Here is a 23,616-nt window from a genome sequence, read left to right on the forward strand (position 1 = left end):
GCAGCATGTAGCAGAGTCAGTGTGTAGCACAGTCAGTGTGTAGCACAGGCAGCATGTAGCAGAGTCAGTGTGTAGCACAGGCAGCATGTAGCAGAGTCAGTGTGTAGCACAGGCAGCATGTAGCACAGTCAATGTGTAGCACAGGCAGCATGTAGCATAGACAGTGTGTAGCACAGACAGCATGTAGCATAGCCAGCATTTAGCAGTGCACATGCTTTTGACCAGAACACTGTGGTAGGAAACACACCACCAGCTTAGCACCATTTTATATGCTGTCTGCTACTCTACACCAGGCCGGCCAGTGGAGGACGGGCTCACCCTCTGTATAGCCGGGTTCCTCTAGAGATTTCATCCCATTGGGTAGTTTTTCTCTCCGCCGTTTGAAGGTTTTCTCCCCACTGGGAGTTTTTTTTTGTACCCTCTGTACCTGCTATTTGGGGGTTCAGGCCTGGTGTTTGCTCTGTTTGCTCTTTTTTTGCTCTGTATCTCGCCTTGCTACTCTGTAAAGTGTCTGTTCTGTGACAGTTCTCTGTAAAAAAAAAAAAACACTATACAAATAAAATAAAATTCAACTGAATTTAACTGAAACCACCAAGCTCCGCCTTTTTAAACACCAGTCAGGATTCAGGAAGGTCACGGCGCAAAACCGACAACACCCCTGACATTAAGTTCCTCTTTTTAAAAATAAAAAAAAGAACATTTTTAGCGTTAGTGCTTATTTGCTCAGCTGACGCGGGTTGTTTACGCAGCGCATGATCTTCCCGTTCGCACCGCCTGACGGTCAACAAAAGCCACTGAGGCCAAGCACGGCGGCCGCGGCGCCCCACCCGCAAGTCAATCACACCGGGCGGTGGGGGGGGGGCAGATCGTCTTCCTAAACCCACCGGCACACAAACGCAGCGCACCTGCGCAGGTGCCTCGTCAGGTACGAATCCACAGGGGTACGGTGAATCCCTCAACCCCCCCACCCCCGTCCCCCGCCCCCCCCACGCAGGTTACAGGTGCGTTCTTGCGTCAGAGGCGATATCGAATGGCGGTCGTCCGTGGGGCGGGCGGTGCCCCGCGCGCAGTTTCGCGGGTTAGCTCGGGTGACGCGCTCAAAAAGGGTGCCAGCGTGTACGTGACGAAGCGTGTGCGTAGCAGAGACGGGAAACGAACCGCGATGCCATTATTATTTTTTTTCTTTTTTTTTTGTTCGTCATCCGCCGTTATTCATCACATCATGTGTGCACTAAATCTTATTTACATCCTACGGGCCGACGTTAGCGCGCTGGCCTGTTCCATCACAAAGCAGCGTCAGAAAGCGAGGTGGTGTTCGGCAAACAGGGGACAGGAATAGGCAAGGCGGTGGACATGAGTCACGCATGTAAACCGCAAAGCTCGAACGCCGAGGCGGCGGCAACCCCCGTTTTTCCCGCGCGGACGCAGGACGTGCTGGTCCGAGCCGAGGAGGAGCTTCCTGTGCCCGTCGTCGCCCTGGCGCCGGTTACACGACGCTGGCTGGCACGAGGGCGCCAGGATGCGAGGGGTGCCTGCGCCCATCTCAGCCGTGGGGCGGGACGAATCCGCCAGGGACCGCCCATCCTGGGACTCCAAACCCCCCCCCCACCGTGCACCCCTGTTCCCAACACATAAAAACCAGCCTGACAGTTGGATTAGAGCCCTGTTCTCCCAGGGAGGGGAGAAACAAGGACAAAAAAAAAACAAAACAAAAAGCCCAAAGTCCCCGCAGTAGCCCGCCCTCCCCAGAGAGTCGCTCATGTCTCGGGACGGGCCCAGAGCGGGGGGGGGGGGGGGGGCGTCCACTCGGGAGGTACCCCGGAGCCGCCGCGGTCATCGGCACGCTTGGCGACCCCGGCGGCGAGAGCGAGAGAGAGAGAGTCACAGAGGACGAGCGAAGCCTCGGGGCGCTCTCCTGCCGTCTCCCGGGAAACCACTCGGCGAGCGGGGCGTCGCTCGGGCGGCCGGAGCGCGGCACGGGGACCGATTCTCGTAGTGAAACGTAAAAACCCAGAGGGACAGGGCCGGGACACGGGCGCCCGCTCACATCCTGTCAGAGCGGTGACACGCGAGGGTTCCAATTATCCCTCGCCACTTCCTCACTGCCTCACGTCCTCACGCACGCGGAAGATGTCATTAGGAATGGAGGTACAGGGAGAGGAGAGAGAGAGAGAGAGAGAGAGAGAGCGCTCGTGAGAGCGAGAGCTGGACAGAGAGAGTGTGCGTGCGTGTGAGAGAGAGAGAGTTAGAGCGTGTGAGAGAGCATGAGAGGGAGAGAGAGACAGAATGTGAGAGAGTGCGTGAGTGAGAGAGAGAAAGAGAGAGTGTGTGTGTATGTGAGAGAGGGAGTGAGAGAGCAAGAGAGCGAGAGAGTGAGAGAGAGAGAGAGAGAGAGTGAGTGAGTGATAGAGTGAGAGAGAGGGTGAGAGAGTAAGTGAGTGAGAGAGAGAGAGAGAGGCTGCCCCGCTCTTGTCTGGCCCTTATCAGCCGAGGTTCGCTCGCTGGTGTTGCGGCGCGCGGCCAACTCAAGCCGCACACTTCCTGGAGCGGGGAGAGCAAACAGGAACTGGAGATATCCGGTGAACACGCGGTGGCGATGACAGAGCCACGCCCCCCTTTAAAGGCCCCGGGGGGGGGCCTTATCTCCACCGGGAAAAAAAACAAGAAAGAAAACATGACAGGATTCACGTAAGCGGGGCCTTCAAACGAACGTCGGTCGCTTGAGCGCTCCCTCAGGCGTGACGTGGGCGGCCCGAGTCGAGGTCCGTTAGGAGACAGGGCCGGCCCGCGAAGCTACGCTACGCTACGCCGCCCGCGCGCGCTATCCTCGCTGGACCCCGGCCGGGCCTTTCTGAAGAGCGCCAGAGCGCACCGTAATCAATGGACACTGGACATAATCGGGGGGGGGGGGGTTAGCGATATCCCGGGAAAGGCCTCTACCCCCCCCCCACTCCTCCACGCCCCCGGGGGGACTACCGACGCTTCCCCCCCCAGGTAAGCCCTGCGCAGCCCGATAGCGAAGCCATTACAGAGGCATGGCCGCTGCGGCTGCCGCGTCTGAGGATGAGAGAGAGCGAGGGGGGGTGGGGGGTGGGGGGGGGCTGCCGCGTCTGAGGATGAGAGAGAGCGAGGGGGGGTGGGGGGGGGGCTGCCGCGCCTGAGGATGAGAGAGAGCGAGGGGGGGGTGGGGGGGGGGGGGGGGCTGCCGCGTCTGAGGATGAGAGAGAGCGAGGGGGGGGGGGGGATGCCTGGGGGGGTGCGGGGGGTGAGGGGAGATTGCTGGTTTAATCACCAGAGGCCACTCTTTCTATGCTCAGCACCCGACTACAGCCCCCACAGGCAGCGACGCAACCAACCAACCAATCAAATCTGGGGGCGGGCACTATCAGGATGCAGGGGTAGAATGCAGCTGGGGAGTCATTCCAGGTGAACAGTAATAAATAAATAAATAAAACATTTTTCTTATTATAATCAAAATTAATTTTTTTTTAATTAATTAAAAAATTTCAAATGGATTAATAATAATACAATTAATAATACTAATACTACCACTACCACTACTACTACCACTAATAATAATAACAATCAAAATAACAACAATAATAAAAATAACAATAATAAATATAAACTTCATTTAAATAGCACCTATCACACAAAGATGAAATAAGTGGATAAAAATAAGAACAGAGAAAAAAAGTTAATTAAAATAATACATGAACAAACGAGTTTTCCACCGAGGCTTACAATTAGCAACGGGGCACGTGCAGGCCCTCCTACTTTTTTGCGGTTACAAAAATCCAGCAGGTAAAAAGGAATGGACCCAGTCTTTCACCGCAAGGCGCTAAAGAGACAGAGGCATCGTCTGCAGGGAGCGGGACGGAAGAATGGGCGTGGCCGGCCAGCGGTACGTCTCCCGCCGCACGGTGTCCGTCTGGAGGCCTTCCCGCCGGTCGCGTCGCCGAGCCGCACCGCCAGACCAGGGCCACGCCCACCGACCGTGTCCACATCCACCAATCAGAGGAGGCCGCCGCGCACCGACAGCCAACCCCTGGGCGCGCTTAATGCAGGAGCCAGAGCGCTGCCAAGCGCCTGACAGGCGGAGGAGAGATTAACGGCATCACACCCAGCCGGCCCGCTAATCGTCCCTCGGGCCGCTGTTTGCTGGGGGGGGGTGGGGGGGGGGGGGGCGGGAGGGGGGGAGGGCGAGCCGCCTTTTAACAATAAACTCATAACATGAACTCTGGACAATCCCAACACTCCGAGCTTTAACTCAGATTCAAAGTTTTAAAAAATTAACACTGCAGGAGAAAGAACGGCCAATGACGTGCAAACGCCACCCCGCATCGACAGGTGAAGGAGGTTTAGGGGGGGCGAGTGGGGGGGGGGGGGGGGTGATTCCCACACATCCCTTTCAGCCATTCAGCCGACATTCTTATCCCGAGAGATTTGCTTTAGCGCACAACATACAGGCTTAGACAACGAGCAGCGCTGACGCTAAGTCATCAGAGTCGCAACTGACAGCAGCAGCCGGTACTTAACCTCACCGTACAACACAACGACAGACGCCACAGCGGGTGCAAGAGGTGTGGTGCTGATGTAGTGGGCGTGTCCTATTCCTCAGAAACTGAAGGATTATGGGACACGGTTTTACGTTTAGCCTAATCTGAAGCGCGGCAGCACAAAAGAACAGCGGCTGTTGCCAGGTTACCGGCGCGGGGGGTGGGGGGGTGGGTGGGGGGGGTGGTAAAAGCGACTGTAAAACACCTCTCTCTCTATAAAAGGAGGATCGGCCCAGCAGACTGTTTCCCACTGCAGAGAGGAGTGATCTTTTGCTTCCCAGCATTCACAAGTGCCCGGCACCCCAACAGAGCCCGCCCCTCCACATGAATTAGTGAATCATGTCACAGGCCCACCCCCGAACATGAATTAGTGAGTCATATCATACACCTCTCCCTGAATATGAATTAGCTAATCATATTACCACAGGCCACACCCCCTGAATACGAATTAGTGAGTCATATCACAGACCCAACCTCCTGAATATGAATTAGTGAATCACATCATCATAGACCACACCCCTGAATATGAATTAGTGAATCATATCACAGACCTCTCCTCAGAATATGAATTATTGAATCACATTATCACGGGCCTCTACCCCGAACACCCATTACTGAATCATATCCCAGAATCCTCTGTGGGGAAACACGCATCGTTTGGCACGATTGTCATCGTCTGATTGGCAGACAACAGATTCTGTGGAAGAGGACCGATCACAGCCAAGTTCATGATGAATAATTAGGTGAGTAATTTCTAAGAATCGTTACGGTTGCAAAAATCAATAACCAGTTGCGTCACATCATTGTCTCCATGTACTGTAACACTGCCAGGGGCCCCATAATAATAATTTTGGGCCCCGGGCATAGGGAGCCCCAACAGTCACACTGCTGTTCTTCTTATCTGGGACAGTGCTCGGTAATTCCTGAAGAGAATCTGAAAACGACGAAGCAAAAATAAATAAACAAATAAAATCCACTCCTCGCGGTGAGAAGCGGAGACGAATTTCCTAATTCTGAAGGGGGGCGAGACTCCGCCTCCAGGTGCGTGTCACTCCGCTCCGGAAAAGGAGGCGAAGGCGCACCTGGACGCGACCGTCAATCAAGGACCCGGACGGGCGACCCCGCGTGCCGAGCCGCCATCAGACGTGTCCGTCCGTGTGCTCCGTAATGCGCGTCGTTCTGCACCCCTCTGACAGCCCGAAATGAACACCGAGCTCCTGGGGGGGGGGGGGGGGGGGGGCGAGAGCAGAGTCACTACCGACGTTTTAAACGTGTGACCGACAGGACGGGCCTCTCACTCGAATTAATTTCAAACCGCGCACAAAACGAGGGGGCTTGCGCAGCGACCGCCTTCCGAAAAACCTTTTCCCAGAGAAGGTCCCGGATTCGGATCTGGGAAGGCGCTCCTTTTCGCTGCCGAACAGCCTCCGCTGAGCTGAACCGTCCCCCCGAGACAAAAAAGGTATTTCCACTTCTCTCTTTTTTTTTTTTTTTTTGCTGAGCAAACCCCTTTCCCACCGCGAGAGTCGCTTGGCTTACGTTCTCTCTGCCTTCCCCGCTTAAGCACTTGAGGTTGAAGCATCTCCCCCCTGAGAGGTTACAGGAAATGCGACCCACTCCGGGGGTTCGAACCCGCGACATTCCGGTGCAAATCGGGTTAACGCCGCACCCTTTTCCCCCCCCATCACCTTGCCCCTGCAGATTTAGCGGACGGTGACTAATCTGCATTCGGGCGCGCGTCTCCGATTCCCCCATGCCGCCGCCGCCGCGGTCGCGGTCGCTGTTGTGTTTAGTCAGGCTCGTTACCGTTAGACACGGCTCGTCTCCGGGGGATACCCATGACACGCGTGACAGCACCGCCGGGACGCCGGGACGCCACACGCGAGCGGGCGAGAGCATGAATGAAACATGAAGCGGGGCGGACAGGTCTCCCGTCACCCCCCCCCTTTCCCACCCTCCCCCCCCCCCCCGCACCCCGCACCCCCCCAGCCGAAAGCAGCGAGGGTCACATTGACCCAGCAGGGGAGCCAAACCGTGACCCCCCACGTCACCAGTCCGCATTAAAATTCACCACATCGAGAGAGGAGAGAGAGAGAGACAGAGAGAGAGAGAGAGAGAGGGAGAGAGAGGGAGAGAGAGAGAGCGAGCGAGAGAGAGAGAGAGAGAGAGAGAGAGGGAGAGAGAGAGGGAGAGAGAGAGAGAGAGAGAGAGAGAGAGGGAGAGAGAGAGAGAGAGAGAGAGAGACAGAGAGCGAGAGACCGTCACTTCAGCGTGCAGTGGGGGAAATCTCGCACAGGGAAAAAAATTAATCTGTAATTATGTCACATGTAGGGAGGTGGTTCTATTCTTTTTTTTTTTTTTGTTTTAAGTGGAGAGTCTCTGTTAAATGTTCGCGCACCAGGGGGGGTCTCGTTAACGGCGTGGAGGTCGCCCGGAGGTCAGAGGTCGTTCGGAGGCCTCCGCCGCCGTGTAATCGGAGCGCTCCTGAGCTCCCGCGAGGACGGCGGCGAGCCCAAAAGCCCGAGCGGACGCGTTTCCGAAACGGGACGGCGTCTCCCGCGAGACCTGACGGGACGCCCACGGAAAACGCCCCTCGACAAATCAGACCCGCCGACAATCGCCAAACAAGACAGCGCGAGTGAGAAAGAAATAAGAACTGGGAGATTTCTCCACCCCCCGTGTCGGACAATGCGGTTCAAGAGAGTAGCCATAACCCCTGAAAACAGGAAAAGTGTCTAATTAAAGGTAAAGGAACAGCTTGCTAAAATTCTGGGATTGGTATGGCGGTTGGAACAAAGACCAGCATACACAGGGCGTCCCCCCCAGGACCGAGTTCAAAAACCACTGGTGCAGAGCTTCAGTACAGCACCACACACCGGTGTATACGCTGGACTCAAATTTAGCCATTTTTGTCTTCTTCTAGGAATACTCTTAAAGGCTACGGAATAGTGGTGGGCAGAAAGCTAGGCCTATGGAGGGAGAGAACATGACTGGCTGTTGGTGTTTAGTTGTTTTCTTGGACGTTTTAATTTTTTGATGATGTGACTTGACTATCTTGGTGGTTTTAAATAAGAATAGCCCATTTGGTAGGAGCTTCCTTACTTTGCTGCTTCCATGTATTATTGGGTAGCTGACAGCTATAGCTCATGCCAAAATTGAAAATCACGGAATACAGATTTGGGACCGTTTGCTAGTATAAAGTTACGCTCTCACTGCGCGTTGTTTGAATTTCACTGGCTCTTTAATCACCTTTTTAAACGAGACGAATGAACGCAGAGCCGGACTCGGCTGTTCGGGATCCATATCTGGCAGACGCGGGGCCCCAGGAACGATGGTTAAAGGGAGCACGTGCGGCCACGGCAGCCGCAGACGGGGCGTTCGCCTGCGATACGCACGCTGTGAAAAAAACGGGAGATAATGTTTCATAGTGGATTTCCACCGGCCGCCTGTAAACTGAGATGGGGAGGGGGGGGCGGAGTGGGGGGGAGTGGAAGGGGGGGGGGGGGGGGCGGCCATTCAACGCGATCGCGTCAGCCCTCGCTTTACCTCGCCAAACGAGCCGCCGTCACCGGCGTCAGCGCTAATGGCAACACAGTCCCCCCGCGCCTAAAAGCGTCTCTCTCTCTCTCTCTCTCTCTTTTCTCCCCCTCCGCGTCTCCTGCATCTCTCTCTCTCTCTCTTTTCTCCCCCTCTCTGCGTCTCTCCTGCGTTTCCCCCGTCTAGCGCGAGCTTCCGTCTATTCCCCGTCTCCCGCAGCCGGCGGGCTCGTGACGCTAATCGTTCAGCGCGTTTGTCTTTTGTATCAGCTTTTTTTTTTCCCCTTCTGGGACTCCTGGCGCTAGACAAATGACTATTGACTAGTTATGTACACGTATGCGCATAAGATGTCTGCGTGTGGCGTTCGCGGACGGCGGTGCAGTGGGAGTGGGGACGTGTTGAGCTGTAACGTTACATCTGATGAGGAAGGAGGGGTGGGGGGGAGTTCATACTGCGTTTTTTACCATTCAGCAAAGGTGCTTAAAAATGCTTTTATTACGCTGAGAAATACAGTAAATCAGACTGACTGACCGACCGACTGAATCCCTCCACTGAGCCTTTAGTCCGGAGCATCTAGCCTGGCAGGACAGGACAGAACAGAACAGCTGTCAGACAGGTCCACTCCCCTGATCTCTCAGCGCCCATTCATCTGCTGCGCAAACAGAGGACAGGCCTCGCCCATCGACTACGCGATCGCGTCAGCGTCAGGCTTTTAAAAAATAAATAAATATATAAATATATAAATAAATAAATATATATATAAATAAATAAAACCCTTCCTGTTTCAATCGTGTTAACGGCCTTCTTCCTCCAGCGGCCCCCAGTCCCCGATGCGTCCTCATCGCTGGCACGGAAATGCCCGCGCAGAACCGCGCATGAGGTTTCCACGGGGCAAGACTCAAAGACTGGCGGCCCGGGAGGGGAGGGGGGGGGGTGGTCTGGTTCTCTGCGAGGTGCAGATTACGCGCCACTTGCAAGGGACTGGTGACAAGCAGAAACCGCGCTCCTCCACCAGGGCCAAAGCCGGACGTTAGCACAGCAGCGGGCAGCGGAGACCAAGCCAGACTCAAACTCGCAACCCCTCCGCTGGCACTGCCTAAGCAGCTGTACTGGACTCCACCCTGCATGAGTCGGTGAAGCAACTCCCCGTCCTTACGAAAATGCATATGTTGAATACATCGCAATGCGCTGAAATAAAACATGTTACCAAAATATTATCAACGCAACGCTATTGTCAATAAAACATTTGGTCTAGCACACAGATTTGTTGCCACTTGCAGGTAAATAACAATGCATTTCATTTCAAAACATGCTCATCGCTGTATTTGCCTAAAGGTTCAAAGATGTACAGTACATTGCAGTACAATTTGTATTACAAAAGGGTGGACTTCTGGTATAAATAGACAGCGCAGACAAACAAGCCGGATGGCAGCGTGTCATAAAGGCTGTCTGCCAAGGGGACCAGGCACGTGTTCCACGGTCGCCATTAAGAACAAACACAGCATAGAAGGAGCACCTCACTGATCATTACAATCATTCCCCAGGTGATGGGGGAGTATTCTAAAGAGACGGATGAGGCAATTTACCCCCAGACCCATTGAGAAAGATGGAGCGACCTCATCTGCGGCGGCCATTTTGGCTCCCACGGGCCTCACCGCCCCCAACCCCCTCGCCCCACCAACCCCCACAACAGCACGCGTGTGACAGCACTAAAGCCATTTAGTAGCCGCTCCCGACAGGCAAGTGCAATTTGGCAACACGCTTAACGACACAAATAGCCTCCTCCTCATCCTCCTCCTCCTCCACCACCGCCGTCGCGTCTGACCGATTCCGACCGACGGAGGCGAGCGGTCGTCCAGAAGATAAGCGTCTCCCGTCGATTCCCGTCGGCGACTTTGGCGGTTGGGTGGACGGAGGCCGGCTCGCCGTGAAGCCGGTCGGCGGAGCGTGTCGCGTCGCGGGTGCGCGGTCCAGCGCTACATCGTTCCCTGGAAAACCGAGACTGCAAACCCACCCACCCACCCGCCCGCCAGCTAGCTCGCTATGGAAACCGCCTCCTCCCTGGCGCTCAAGGTCAAACCAAGGTCGCCCGCCCTCCTTCCCCTCCATCCCGCCCCGCGAGTCGCCGCTTCCCTCCGGCAAATGTGATGAATGCAGCAGGGGGGGCGGGCCAGCCCCTCCCCATCTTCACCACGCGTAGGGCGCCGGCCCCTGGGCTGCCGGGGATGGGGGGGGGGGCGGGCCCGCGTCGAAGGGGAAGCGTTTAACGAAGCCTCGGCCCGGCCCGGCCCGGCCCGGGGGAAAGCGCTCGCTTCCCGACGTCGGCCGTAAAACATCATTTAAGGATCTCGCCGACGAGGCGCAAGGTCACGCCCCCCCCCATTTCCGCGACCTTCAGGCTTTGGCGTGCGCCGCCGCAAGCGCCATAAATCTGCCGCGCCCGACTCCCCGACAGGTGAGTTATCACCGGACTCACCGTGAGGCTAAGCGAGACAAAGCGAGACAAAGCGGGCCGGTAACTCGACCGTCCGCGCGCGACACACCTCCGCTTTCCGCAGAGCGCCCCCTGTATGTGATCACGCTGTACTGCCGGTTCCCTCCTCATACAGAGCGTTTTCCAGTACGAGCGGTACTGTGCACGCTGACTGACAGATTAGCATGCCGTCATGGTTACCGCCGGCCCTTGGTCTTCCCCTTACGATGCTGCAGGTGTTCAGAAAGGCCCCAGGCTACAACGCCAGCCGCTTACAAGCATTCACGAAAACGAAAATACATTTCCTACAGCACGCCTCAAAGGTCTATTTTTTTTCCTCACGTAAGAACTATGTTTATGTTACCAGGGACCGACTCCTCCACCGACAGGAGCCATCCAACGCGTTTGCGTCCTACACTCAATTGGAGATCCTCGATTCAGATGCAAATCACGCTGATCTATCCCCACAACACCCTGCTCCACACCACATCCCTAAGCCTCTCATATCCTCCTCTCTCCTTATAAGGCTTTGCTTGTTTATTTTGTTTTTTTAAAAAAAGAAGAAATATATGAATAAATAAACTACCTTCAATTATGGGCAAACGCTATTTTCCGTACTGCCTCTTCTGTTACTTCTGTTCGGAGTCTTTATTCCACGTGCAACTGCCTCATTCTGTTTCCCTCTCTGTCGCGTCATTGGCTGATATCTGCCGCCAACGACTTCGGCAGAAATCACCTTCAAGCTCTTTGCAGACCGACACCGAAATCCCGCTCTGAATATCGCCCGGGTCGTTTCTGTTCCGGCGTGCAGCGTCGAAGCAAGAGAAAATGGCAGCCGCCGTGAAAACAAGCCATCGGAGACTAAGTTTGCGTTTGAGAGCCCCGCTAGCTCTGGTAGCTCAGTCAGCCTCGTTAGCCCCGTTAGCCTAGTTAGCTCAGTTAGCCCAGTTAGCTCAGTTAGCCCCATTAGCCCTGTTAGCCCCATTAGCCCTGTTAGCCCCATTAGCTCAGTTAGCCCAGTTAGCCCCGTTAGCCTAGTTAGCTCAGTTAGCCCAGTTAGCTCAGTTAGCCCCATTAGCCCTGTTAGCCCCATTAGCTCAGTTAGCCCAGTCAGCCCCGTTAGACCTGTTAGCCCAGTTAGACCTGTTAGCCCCATTAGCCCAGTTAGCCCCGTTAGACCTGTTAGCCCAGTTAGCCCCATTAGCCTGATCTCCGATCCCACAGCAGACCAGCTCAGCGCTTCGTCCGGTGGGGGGGGGGGGGGGTCAGAGCCAACATGTCGCGACTTTGACTTTGCAACACAGAGAGAGAGAGAGAGAGAGAGAGAGAGAGAGAGAGGACTAACTCTCCTCCACGGCCCCATTAGCGAACGAGGGAAACAATTACCTCCCCGACACGTACCGTCCATAACCTGCGCGATTAAAAGGCTCAGGACAAATTAAAAATTACCGTGCGAAAATGCGCACCGGGGGGAAAGAGCGTTTAGCCGCACGTCCAGTAACAAAACGCTAGCCTAGCGGGTGGCCGTCACAAAGTTCGTTTGCAGGAAGCTCGCGACAGCCAACCGCACGCTATCCCGGGGTTTTTAATATCCTCATAAATCCACCCCGGGTGCCATTTTACCTGTTTAGTGTCATACAAAATCCGAACAATTACTTAGATGCAAAGAGCCCTGGTGAGGTAATAATAGAGCCTTCTGAATAGCAATTAGCTAGGCTATCGGGCTATCGGGCTATCGACCGCCGCCTAATCAGGGCGCTAATCGATACCGGCGGGCCCCGCTCGGCGCAAGCTTCAGCCCCGTAAACGAGTTCCAATCCCGGGGCCCGCTCCCGTCCCGGAACGAAGTGAAATATCAGCCCGTGTTCCGCGCCGAGCCCGAAAAACTGCCGAGTCAGGACTCGGGGGGTGGGGGGGGGAGGGGGGGTTGCAGAATCTCGCGCCGGGGCGAAAGGTAGATTTACACCTGAATCCTGGCAACTCTCAGCCAGGGCCAAGGGGCTGCCGGACGGGTACAGCGGATCTCGAAAGTGATCCCAGCATTCCAGGCAGAGAATTCTGTCTGGTGGACAGGATGAAATCAGGAGCACTGGAGCAGGGAAAACAATGGCGCAAAAAAAAAAGGCCTGGATTCGATCGGTGTTCGTTCTCAACTTCAGCTCACAGCTGAAGTGATGGTTTTTCTCAGTTTGCCGCGTTTAGCAAATCAACAAAATGAACTTTAGTCCTGAGGATCTAGCCTGGCCTGGCTCACTCAAATTAATTCATTTAAGTCAAAAGTTAACCAGTGTTGGTGGACTCCAGACCTCAGCTGTGTGTGTTTTCAGGACTAAAGTTCACGTCGGCTGCCTCCTTCAAGACGTGAAAAAGAAAAAAAAAACACCGGTCCATCTCAACAGCGATAACGACGTCTATTACGGGGGATCGAACCCGCCGGGTGTTTAATTGCCCCCTGTAACCCAGCGCTGAAGACGGACAGCGGAATTCAGCGGAATTCGGCGGCTGGGGCGTTCCGTCGGCCTCCGTCGAAATCTCGGCGGGTCCCCGCCGTTTTGAGTCCGGCGCGGGCGGGGAGACAGACGGGGAGACGGGTCGGTCGACAGACGCAGCCGCGAATCGCTCGAGGAGGCGGACAGACCGACAGGACGGCGGTAATTCCGTCCGCTCGGAGGAGAAGGAGGAGGAGGAGAGCGGTGACACAAGGGCGGGCGAGGGGGGGGCAGGGTGGGTGGGGGGGTGAGGGGGTGTCAGCTTGTCTCCCCGACAGGACACCGCGTGTCAGGGGCAGAGCACCGCGCCTGTGAGCTGTAATTAGCGGGCAGGTAGGGGCTCCTGAGGGACCGGGGAGAACCGGGCGCCTGTACTGAAGGGGGGGGGGGGGGGGAACGAGGGGGGGGGGGAGCGTGACCAGGTGGTCAGCACACCTGGAATGAGCCACGCTGCCCGCAGCACCCGGAACACACTGCCAGCCTGCTGCTACGCACCGCTAAACAGCAGCAACAGCCCCACCAACCAGCAGCGTCTACTACAGCCGGAGGAACAACAGCCTGGACACACAGACGAAGGGCACACACACACACACCCACACACACACACACACTCACACACACACACACACACACACACACACCCCCACACACACACACACACTCACACACACACACACACACACACACACACCCACACACACACACACACTCACACACACACACACACACACACACACACCCACACACACACACACACACACACACACACACACACACCCACACACGCACGCACGCACACACACACGCACACACCCACACACACACACACACACACACACACACACACACACACACACACACACACGCATGCACACCCACACACCCCCACACACACACACACACACACACACACACACACACACGCATGCACACCCACACACCCCCACACACACACACACACACACACACACACACACACACACACACACACACACACACACACACTAACACGCACACACACCCCCACACACCCACACACACACACACAGCTTCCACATGCACATGCATTAACATGCACGCATGCCTGGCAGCGCACACACACACACACACACACACACACACACACACACACACAGAGCTTCCACATGCACATGCATTAATACGCATGCATGCCTGGCAGCGCGCACACACGCTTGCACGTGCACGAGCGCCAACACTGGAATGCACGCACGGAAAATGCCGTGCCAGCGTCGTGGTGAGGTCGGCATGCGTGGCTGGCCAGAGGAGCTCGGAGTACAACCCCCCTCCCCGCACCCCCCTCCCCCTCACCCCCCTCCCCCCACCCCCCTCCCCCTCACAACCTCCAAGCAGAGAGCAGCAGAGAGCAACACAGGGCAACACAGAGCAACACAGAGCCAGGGCCACTGAGACAGAGAGGCAACCAATCAAAACACTTCCCTCTAGGGGTGGGGCAGAGAGGCAACCAATCAGCACAATCCCTCCAGGACAGGGGCAGCGAGGCAACCAATCGGTACACTGCTTCCAGGAATGTGGCAGAGAGGCAAGCCAATGAGCACTCTCCCTCCAGGACAGGGGCAGAGAGGCCACCAATCGGTACACTGCTTCCAGGAATGTGGCAGAGAGGCAAGCCAATGAGCACTCTCCCTCCAGGACAGGGGCAGCGAGGCAACCAATCGGTACACTGCTTCCAGGAATGTGGCAGAGAGGCAAGCCAATGAGCATGCTCCCCACAGGAACTTGCCCGAAGCACAAATGCAGAGGCCAGGAGGAGGTCAGCTGGCGAAGCACCGCAATACAAACCACAGTCCTCCTCCTCTCTCGGCTTCCGGAAAAAACATCCTTCCCATCACTCAAACCCTTCAGTTTTTACACCAGCTGGGCAACAGCACAGCGCTCTCTCACTTCACACCACTCCAGCCTTTAGCCCAAGCTATTAATACAGTTTTTACTGAAATAGCAATAGGATCCGACCACTTGTATAGCTTTCAATGTCGATGCAGGAATAGCACAAACAATGGCGCTTAGCTTAGCATCCACGTTTCCAGACAGGTCACCCCCTTTTTTCCCCACCCATTGGGCTAAAATTAAGAACGGGGGTCCAAAAATTCAAAATTCAAAATTCAAAATTCAGAGACACCTTACAACAGACCCTAACCACTCATACCACAAATGCATCCCCACCAAAAAAAAAAAAGTACTGGTTTCAAAATGGACGGCGGTGCACTTCCTGGGTACGCTTCACAACGCAGTCCAGTGCGATCTGGTTCGGGCCGGTCCGATCCAGCTAAAAAGGACGGTCCTCTCCCGGGTTTTGTGTGAACACAGCCTTCAGCGGTTCATTTGGATTGTGTAGGCCGCCCATTATCTGCGTTCTGGGTTCCACCGGGTCATCAAGATTCGTTATCTCCCAATAATGTTGATTTTTGAGTTAATAGACATCCTGCTGGATCTCTCGCTCGCTCTCTCTCTCTCTCTCTCTCTCTCTCTCTCTCTCTCTCCCTCGCTCTCTCTCTTTTTTTTTTGCTTACGGTGAGTCACACGCAGAGGGGGGGGACAATGTTTTCAGAATTAAGATAATCGAATCTCTTTCAAACTTTTCCATTAGCCTCTTGAACGTAGCGGCGAGCCAGACGTGGCCCTCGCGCGCGGGTGTCACGCCGGCAAACAATCATTTCCGCCGGGACGCGGATTAACCGCGGCGACAGATAAAAGGCGAGAAAGGGAGACGGAGGTAACACGGAGAGGTAATTGTGCCGTAAATTATTTAACGAGGCTGTCTCCGCACACGTCATCCCAGCCTTTAATTCCACGACCAAAAAATAAAAAATAAAATAAAAAATGAATGGTCACGTGCAAACCTGTTTCGCGCAGATTAAAAGGTCAGCTCTTCGTAAGGCTCCGTTGGCAAAAACGTGTATCCAATACTATATCATTTTACCTGAATGTACACATTGTCCTCATGCAAGGACATCTTTTTTTGTTTTCAAAAACCACTTCCTGTTCAAAGACATTGCTTGGTTTCCGTAGTTATCAGGTGCTGCCAGTTACAAACAGCACGTAGAACTTAAAGATGCACACGACAACAAGGCCCATGTGATCAGGAGGCTGAACACAGAAAGGGGCTTCAATGTACCAGTTGCACAGCTAGTTTTGCCCACATCTGAAAAATGACTTGAACGGGAAGCGAGACAGACGAGAACTTCTTCTCTTCTGACTCTGCTGAACCTTGGCTGACCCCGGAAGGTTCCAGAAGAACCAGGCAGACCGCGGCCTCCCGCCGCTAGGCCGCTGTCTCCCGTCGCTCTCGTCCCACAGCCCCCCACGTGACGAGCCCCCCCCTTCCTGTCACCGAGTTCAGGCTAAATTTGGCCCCGGTTTTAAATCCCGCCATAATCCCACTCCTTTCAGCTCAGACACTATCCAACCCGGGGGGGGGGGGGTCACTATCCGCTCCTGCGGGTTACGTAACCGCTAACAGCCTTAGCCTGTCCTGCAGAGCGCGGCCCCCAGAGCAGCTAGTGCACAACCTGACCCAGCACAGGCGGGCCCCTGTGGCTCCTGACCTGGAAAAAAAGATGGCACCTCTCTCTCTCTCTCCTCGGGGGTCTTCCCGAAAGACGTGAGAAATAATATAATAATATCAACCCCCTTTCCAGCTCGGCGGTCACGACCGCGGCGCCTCCTCGGCCCGAATGGCGGTACGGCGCGACGCTCGCCAATACCGCGCCCGGCGCCTCCTCGTTAGCCCACCCGGAAGCGCAGGCCGCCGCGTAGCCCCGCCTACCTGAGCCTCTGCACGCTACAGCAAACAAGCAGCCAATGAGGGAGCAGCCGGGCCCAGCCGTTTCCCACGTCCTACCTGCCTGCCCAGAGCAAACACTCAGAGTCGTAAAAACCTCGGGAATTACGTGCAGCAATAACAGGATTTAACGACGGTACGCTTTTTTTTCGAAGGGGACCTACGGCCCGACCGCAAACCTAATCATAACCTCAAAGTTCACTTAAGGTTTTCTGCGCACGTTTTCAAAAATCGCCACATTTTTAGTGACACGCACCAAGCCCGTCATCAAGAACTTAACCCTTGCTATGCTGTTTACATTTTTACCCTCTTATTTAAACACCCCCCCCGTCTCCTGATTATGTATGCCAGATTGTACTCGCAGGCCTCTTCCAAGACTGCAACATCCTCAGATTAGGAAGGACACAGACTAGCACATCTGCCGACGGCAGCTTTTTTTTTCCTCCAGGTTTCTATTCCCCAGCAGACCTGCGCAGTCAGCGCAGTCAATGCGCAGCGGGACCACATCTCATGCGCTCGTTTGACGTAGGTGGACTGCAACCAGAGGAGTCACTTTCGCAGGACCGGGACGTTTTTGGTTTGCCAAATTAAGAGTACGAAACTCCGGCTCCCTTGGCAACACCGCGTCCCCGAATCGCTCACTCGCCCTCTGGGGGCCTTCTGCCCCGTCAGCACTGGCAAGACAGAACTTCGAGGTTCGAGACAGCGAGGTGCAAGAAACAGCATCTTCAGCCGACGCTTTCAAAATAAAACCTGATTTATGAACGTCTGGCGCGTCCAAACAAAAACATTGCCCAAGGCTTTTTTTTTTTTTTTTTTCCCCAGTCTTCTTCTCTCTCTGAATCAACACATGAGCCCTATTAAGACATTCAGACGGAGAGGCAAGAGGCAGGTGTGAGCTCCCGACAGAGAGATGAGGAGAGAATCGGGTCTCCCAAACTGTGAGTGAGAACAGCCCCATATCCCCGGCAGGTAAGATTTCTAGGTGTTGCCAGATTTTTTGGAATTTGTCATAACCGTGAACGCAGGTCGACAGCTGTAAGAACGGGGAGGGGGTCAGGGGAGGGCGGGGGGAGTCATTCACAGGCCATTTCAAAAGACACTAACGCAAAATTCCTCCTGTTACTCTGACTGGACATTACAATTCCCACTGTCAGGACCGCAAAGCGGACCGGTACAAATCATCTGAACACCGGGCCTTCCGGTCAAAAAGCGGACAACCTGGCAACCCTAGGCAGGTCTGAGCAGTAGTGGTAGTGTGTAGAAGCAGCAGAAGTCCTACAATGCCATGATGCCATTGGCTGAGCTGACAGCACCATCAATGTTGTGCGTCCTGATTGGCCGAGTGGAGATGGGCTATCGGCTTGCCGGTTTCCATCCTCTCTGTAAAATCACTGTTTTTATCATTTCCATCACAGTCCCCACTACAGCTTAGCACCCCCCCCCCCACCCCTCCCCAAACTCCCCCCCCCCCCCCCCCTTCCCCCCCGCCACCCCCCAGCCAAAAAACTCAAAATTGCTACACCGAAGGCTCTTTGCTAAGGATTTACCAGTAAACAAGCAATCTTCCTGGGGCCTTCAGCGGAGGCACACAAAATCCACAAAAACAATTTTCTTTCGGATCCCAATCTGGGACGGATCCTCGGAAGTGAGTCCCGAAAAAAAAAGGGTAACGGCAGGAGACGTTCCGAATTCGGAACGCTGCCACCCCTATCCTGAGGAAAAAAATGGGAAATTTAAAAAAAAAACCCAAACATGTTGGAGCGTATCCCCCCCGTCACATGATCTGTACCCCCCCAGGGAAGATCCTCGTCTCCCCCAGCAACGGTATCTCGCCCCGCATTTCTCTTCTCAAATCAAACATCCACCAAATTACGTTCTGCCAGCTGCAGTTTGGCAGGTCTCGCCCCCCTTTTTGATCACCTCTAATTTTGGCATTTTGTGCACGGCGCAAGCCCCCTTCCCGAAAAACCACAGCTGCACCCTCGGAGAGGAACGGCCGCCACTCCCGCGGACTGTTCCACGTTTCCATGGAAGCGGATCCCGTGAAGGAACCGTCACACAGCCGTAAAAAAAAGGGAATTCTGGAAGGCGCCCGTGACCGCGAACAAAAACAAGGAAATCCTCCAGCCGAACCAACGACTGCACAAACCAGGCTTCCTGAAAAGACATCTGCATAGTAAACACCCGGACAGTCAGTCACAGTTGGTAAATGGTAAATGGACTGCATTTATATAGCGCTTTTATCCAAAGCGCTTTACAATTGATGCCTCACATTCACCAGAGCAGTTAGGGGTTAGGTGTCTTGCTCAGGGACACTTCGACACGCCCAGGGCGGGGGGATCGAACCGGCAACCCTCCGACTGCCAGACAACCAGCTCTTACCTCCTGAGCTTTCGTTTAAGAGGCTGCTGACTGGTACCGGTAAGGTTTTAAAACCACTGCTTATCTACCGCGCGGGCCAAAGTGCCCCAAGACATCGCTGTGACGAAATTCGAACAGAACGGCTTTGTTTCTGCGAGCGACGAGAAACCTGCGGGGGAAAAAATGCTGACGACGGACAGACCGCGGCATGCGTCCGCTGCGACGCATTAAACCGCGCGAATCGATGCATGCTCTGTTCCTCCGCATTAGGTGCAGCTCCAGCTCCAGCCATGCAGAGGCCCCGTGTCAAAGCATGTAGAACACCTGCCTGTCAGGTGTGCACCGTACTGGGCCAGCCTCCCCCTCCCTCCCTCCTTCCTGCCCCCAAAAATTCACTCCAGGGGAAATCTCCAGCAACCCAGTCAGGGACAATAAAATAGGGCTAGGACATCGGTGTCTTCACCTTTTGCTTACAGTACATTACATTGCATCGCAGGCATTAATCCAGAGCGACTTACACACCTTCCTGCAGAGTAAAGCCATTTACACAGTCGGATATTTTATAGAAGTATTTCAGGCTAAGCACCTTGCTCAAGAGTACAACAGAGGTGTCCTGCCTGGGAATTGAACCTGCAACCCTTAGGTTACAAGCTCAGTTCTTTAACCATTACACCAGCACCGCCCCCACCCTTAACATCCCCACCAATCACAGAGTACAATGCTGACAGCAGGTAGAACAAAGGGAATGTTGACTGATGGACACCTTCTGGCTACACTGACCATAAACCATAAGGGACCCGGAAGTACAGCCAGAAAGTATCCACCAATCACAGTTGGCGTAGCTCCGTTTCTGATTACTAACACACTCTGTGATTGGTGGAGCCGCCTCTCTGTGTTCTATGAGATAGCGAAAAAAGACGGTTGTGGTATGGGCCATTTCATCACTCCCAAACCCAGCAAGGATCAGACCGGGACAGCTCTCAGGTCAGGGGTGTTTGCTCAGACAAGCAAACCTCGGGAAAGCGTCCTCTTCCCCCCCCCCCCCCCCGAAATTTCTCACTTCCCTGTCCCGAGAAAAAACCCTTGCGACGGCACGTCACCTCCTGTACCCTGTCAAACAAAAAAGCTGAACGGCAGCCTGGGCTAAAATTAACACACCCCCCCCAACCACCCCCCCCCCCCTCTGTGAAACCCCAGCAGGTTCCTCTGACACACAAGCTAAATTTTTTTTAAATGTGACGTTATCACATCAGGCGCTGGGAGAGCGGGACGGAGGGCCGGAGCATTGATCCGGAGTGGTTACCCGCCGGAGCGCGCGTTCCCATTCGCTGTCCCATTTCGCATGGTAATCAGGGAACCCGATTCGCAAAAAAAAATCGAAATCGAGCTTCTTTAACTTTAAAGTTACGACGGATAGGAGCCCACTAACGGGGCACAAACTTTCAGCGGACGCTCGAAAAGCATCACAGGCAGACGCTCTTATCCAAAGCAGCTCACACGACTTTCTTTTAAAAAAAGAAAACATTTCTATATACAACCCATCCATAAACCTGGATATATGCTGAAGCAATTCAGGTTCAAGTACCTTGTTCAGTGGTACTATGATGCTGTTTCTACCTGGGAATGGAACCAGGCCGACCCCTGGTATGTTTTCCGGTAGAACCAGGAGGACCGCGTCCCTGCCGTGGGTGGTTGTCTCCGATCGCTCACACCCACAGCCCCGACGCCGTCAGCGGCGGCGCGACGAGCCCCTCCTGAGCACGGATTGTATCCATAAACCCGGTTCCCCAACCATTCCCCAACCGTTACGCCACACTGCCGAAAAAAGGCCGCACCTTCCCCTGCGTTCTGGCACCGGAAACCGAGCCCTCCTTCCATATCGACCCACGTTAAACTCACCAAGGGTCACGCAGGAGAGCCCCGGGCTAGTCCAGGACTCGCAGGTTTTAGGTTCTCCGCGAAAAAAAAAGCCACAATACGCCGCAATACACTCCACCCGCAACAAAGAGAACGCACAGCACCGGAAGCAAGGCCTACACGTAGCAAACATAGCCGTTAATAATTCTTCATTTGCATAAAGTTAATTCCACATGAGGCGCAAAAACAGCAAACAGCGTATTAGGAAAATTACAGCGAGCAATTACCTAATCAAACATTAATTGCCTTATCTTCCAAAGGAAGTACCAGCAAAAGACAGGGACTACCGAGCGAGTGATAAGGGTCGCTTTCTGGTGAAGTACCGCGGCTCCCCGCAGACCAATTTATAACAAATTATCAAATGCAGACAATTGCCCTCGTTCCAAATCCAGGGTCTCCCGTCACACCCGAAATTACAAAAGGAGGCTTACGGCACAGTTCTCCATCTTGTAAGGAAACCTGCCGGTGCGTGAGCAGAACACCAGCAGAACCTGTGCCCCATACCGTCCGACATTCAGTTGCAGGGCACTGCGCCAATTTTTGCACTACACAGGCAGGTCTAATGGCCGTCCTACACCCCCCCCCCCCACCCCCGACCCCGTCACCGTTCACAAAAGTGCACAACAAACTTCCATGTCATTGTACAACAAACCAATGTAGTTTGTGTGTGCGTGAGTGTGTGTAGCTGTGTGTGCGTGTTTTCATCAAGGATGATCGGCAGTTGTTGTCATTACCCAGCACTGTTCTGTTGCTAGTGTGAAAAAAGGAACTTACCCAATGCAGCGCAGAATTCCTGATTAACACAAGGGGGTAACGGTCTTGCACATTACACACACACGCGCACGCACACACGCACACGCACGCACACACGCAGCACTCATCAGACCAGTTGGTGTCAGGAAAAAGGATACAGCCTCAAAGCTCCGTTCTGGGTCCCGATGGCCAAGATTTTCTGAACGGGGTCAAAGGCCATGGAGGAGGGTTGATATGGGAACCCGTGCCTGACGGTCTGCTCGTCCGACGACGACGTGACAATGCAAAAACAGCAGGTGCAGAATTAGAACGGAACATCGCACATTTACAATGATCTGCGGTGCATAACAACAGTTCGTCTTTACTGGAAAGCGAAAACTAGATTATAATGGGCCTATGAGTCGTGAGGGAAAACCTGTAACTGAAAGTGAGGGAATTGCAAGCAATCAAGAAAAATTCATTCAACCTTCAAATCTCGTAACAGCACCACAAGTCAACGGTTCCCTACTGTAAAATATGCAAGTCATAATGTTTGCGGTATAGCCCTAAATTTTGTATTTGCTTATTTCTGCATGTGTTCAGAAAGGTTTTACACGCGTTTCGTGGTCCATTATCATCATCGTTTCGGCTTATTCGTTTAAGATCATTCGTGAAGCCATAGGCCCATATTTTCTCTACCCAAGTGTCATGACAATCACGCTGGTTTGGGTTAACACAGACCAATGTGATTGTCACAAGTCGTCATCATAATTCCAAAGGTTGTGACTGACACGGAATCGCAACGATAATGCTTTAGTGTCGAGCATTACGCCTCTACAGAATAAGCGCCGCCCTGTCGTTTCCGCTGCTCGGGGGATTTTCTGTTTGTTTAAGGACAGAACGAAAGGCTAAAGCGTATTATGTAAGCTCTTCCCTCCGTACCAGACACCTGCCCGGATTCGGCGTCGTAGTCAAGAGCATTGCAGGGCTAAGCGCCGCCGCCGCGCAACAAGCGTGGATCGCGGCTACATTTTTTCATATGCGTCTGAAACTACACCCAATCAGGACACCTCCGCCCTCCTCGGCTTTTCCGACACTCGTTTCTTTTTCCTCGTGTGCAGGCGATAAACTGGCCCGAAACGCGAATTTTAATTTCGGTCTTATTTTAATCGTTACATCAGTAATAGGAAACGCATTGTGATCCCCATGCAAGTGTTATTTGTAAGCACCCGAAGCGGCACTACCTTCAGCTGCGCTATTGGCATAGAGAGATATAGAGAAACACGTCACCGATATATAAATCATAGGCTGATGCTTAATCGTGGAGATTTTTTAATTCTTCCTTTGGACCTCATAGCTTCGTTATGCCCCTTTTTTTACAAGAGTAAGCGTACGTGGAGCTTACATTGCTTCCATAGGCTACTACAGGCAGCAAAATATTTTATTCACTTCCCCAATCGATGGGTTAAATCATAAAATAATACCGTCAAATGCCACGCGAAATGCTTTAATATACTGAATATTTTTCGAAATGATCGCCTGCAGTATGTGGCTAAAACCGGAACGCGTGGTTTTTATTCCGCAACCAATCGACGGGAGGGGCCATCTAAATGTAACAAATAAATATAGAAACATCGTCAACTATGTGGCAGAGACACAAACATGCATGCACCTACGCGCATTCACATTGAGGGGTCTTTAATCAACATTAGTACTTGTGATATT

At 53.9% G+C, this 23,616-nt stretch overlaps 1 protein-coding gene across 25 annotated transcripts in view; it reads right to left on the reverse strand.

Moving 5' to 3' along the window:
* The window catches only part of stxbp5a (syntaxin binding protein 5a (tomosyn)), a 123,123-nt gene that overhangs the window by 97,266 nt on the left and 2,241 nt on the right, over positions 1–23,616 (reverse strand). For all 25 annotated transcript variants that reach the window (XM_035421523.1, XM_035421521.1, XM_035421522.1 and 22 more), the window contains exon 2: positions 22,071–22,168. In XM_035421523.1, coding sequence (XP_035277414.1) covers positions 22,071–22,168 — 98 coding nt within the window. The remainder of the gene's footprint in view (positions 1–22,070; positions 22,169–23,616) is intronic.

Source organism: Anguilla anguilla, chromosome 6, assembly GCF_013347855.1.
Source record: "Anguilla anguilla isolate fAngAng1 chromosome 6, fAngAng1.pri, whole genome shotgun sequence".
In the NCBI taxonomy this organism is placed as follows: domain Eukaryota; kingdom Metazoa; phylum Chordata; class Actinopteri; order Anguilliformes; family Anguillidae; genus Anguilla; species Anguilla anguilla.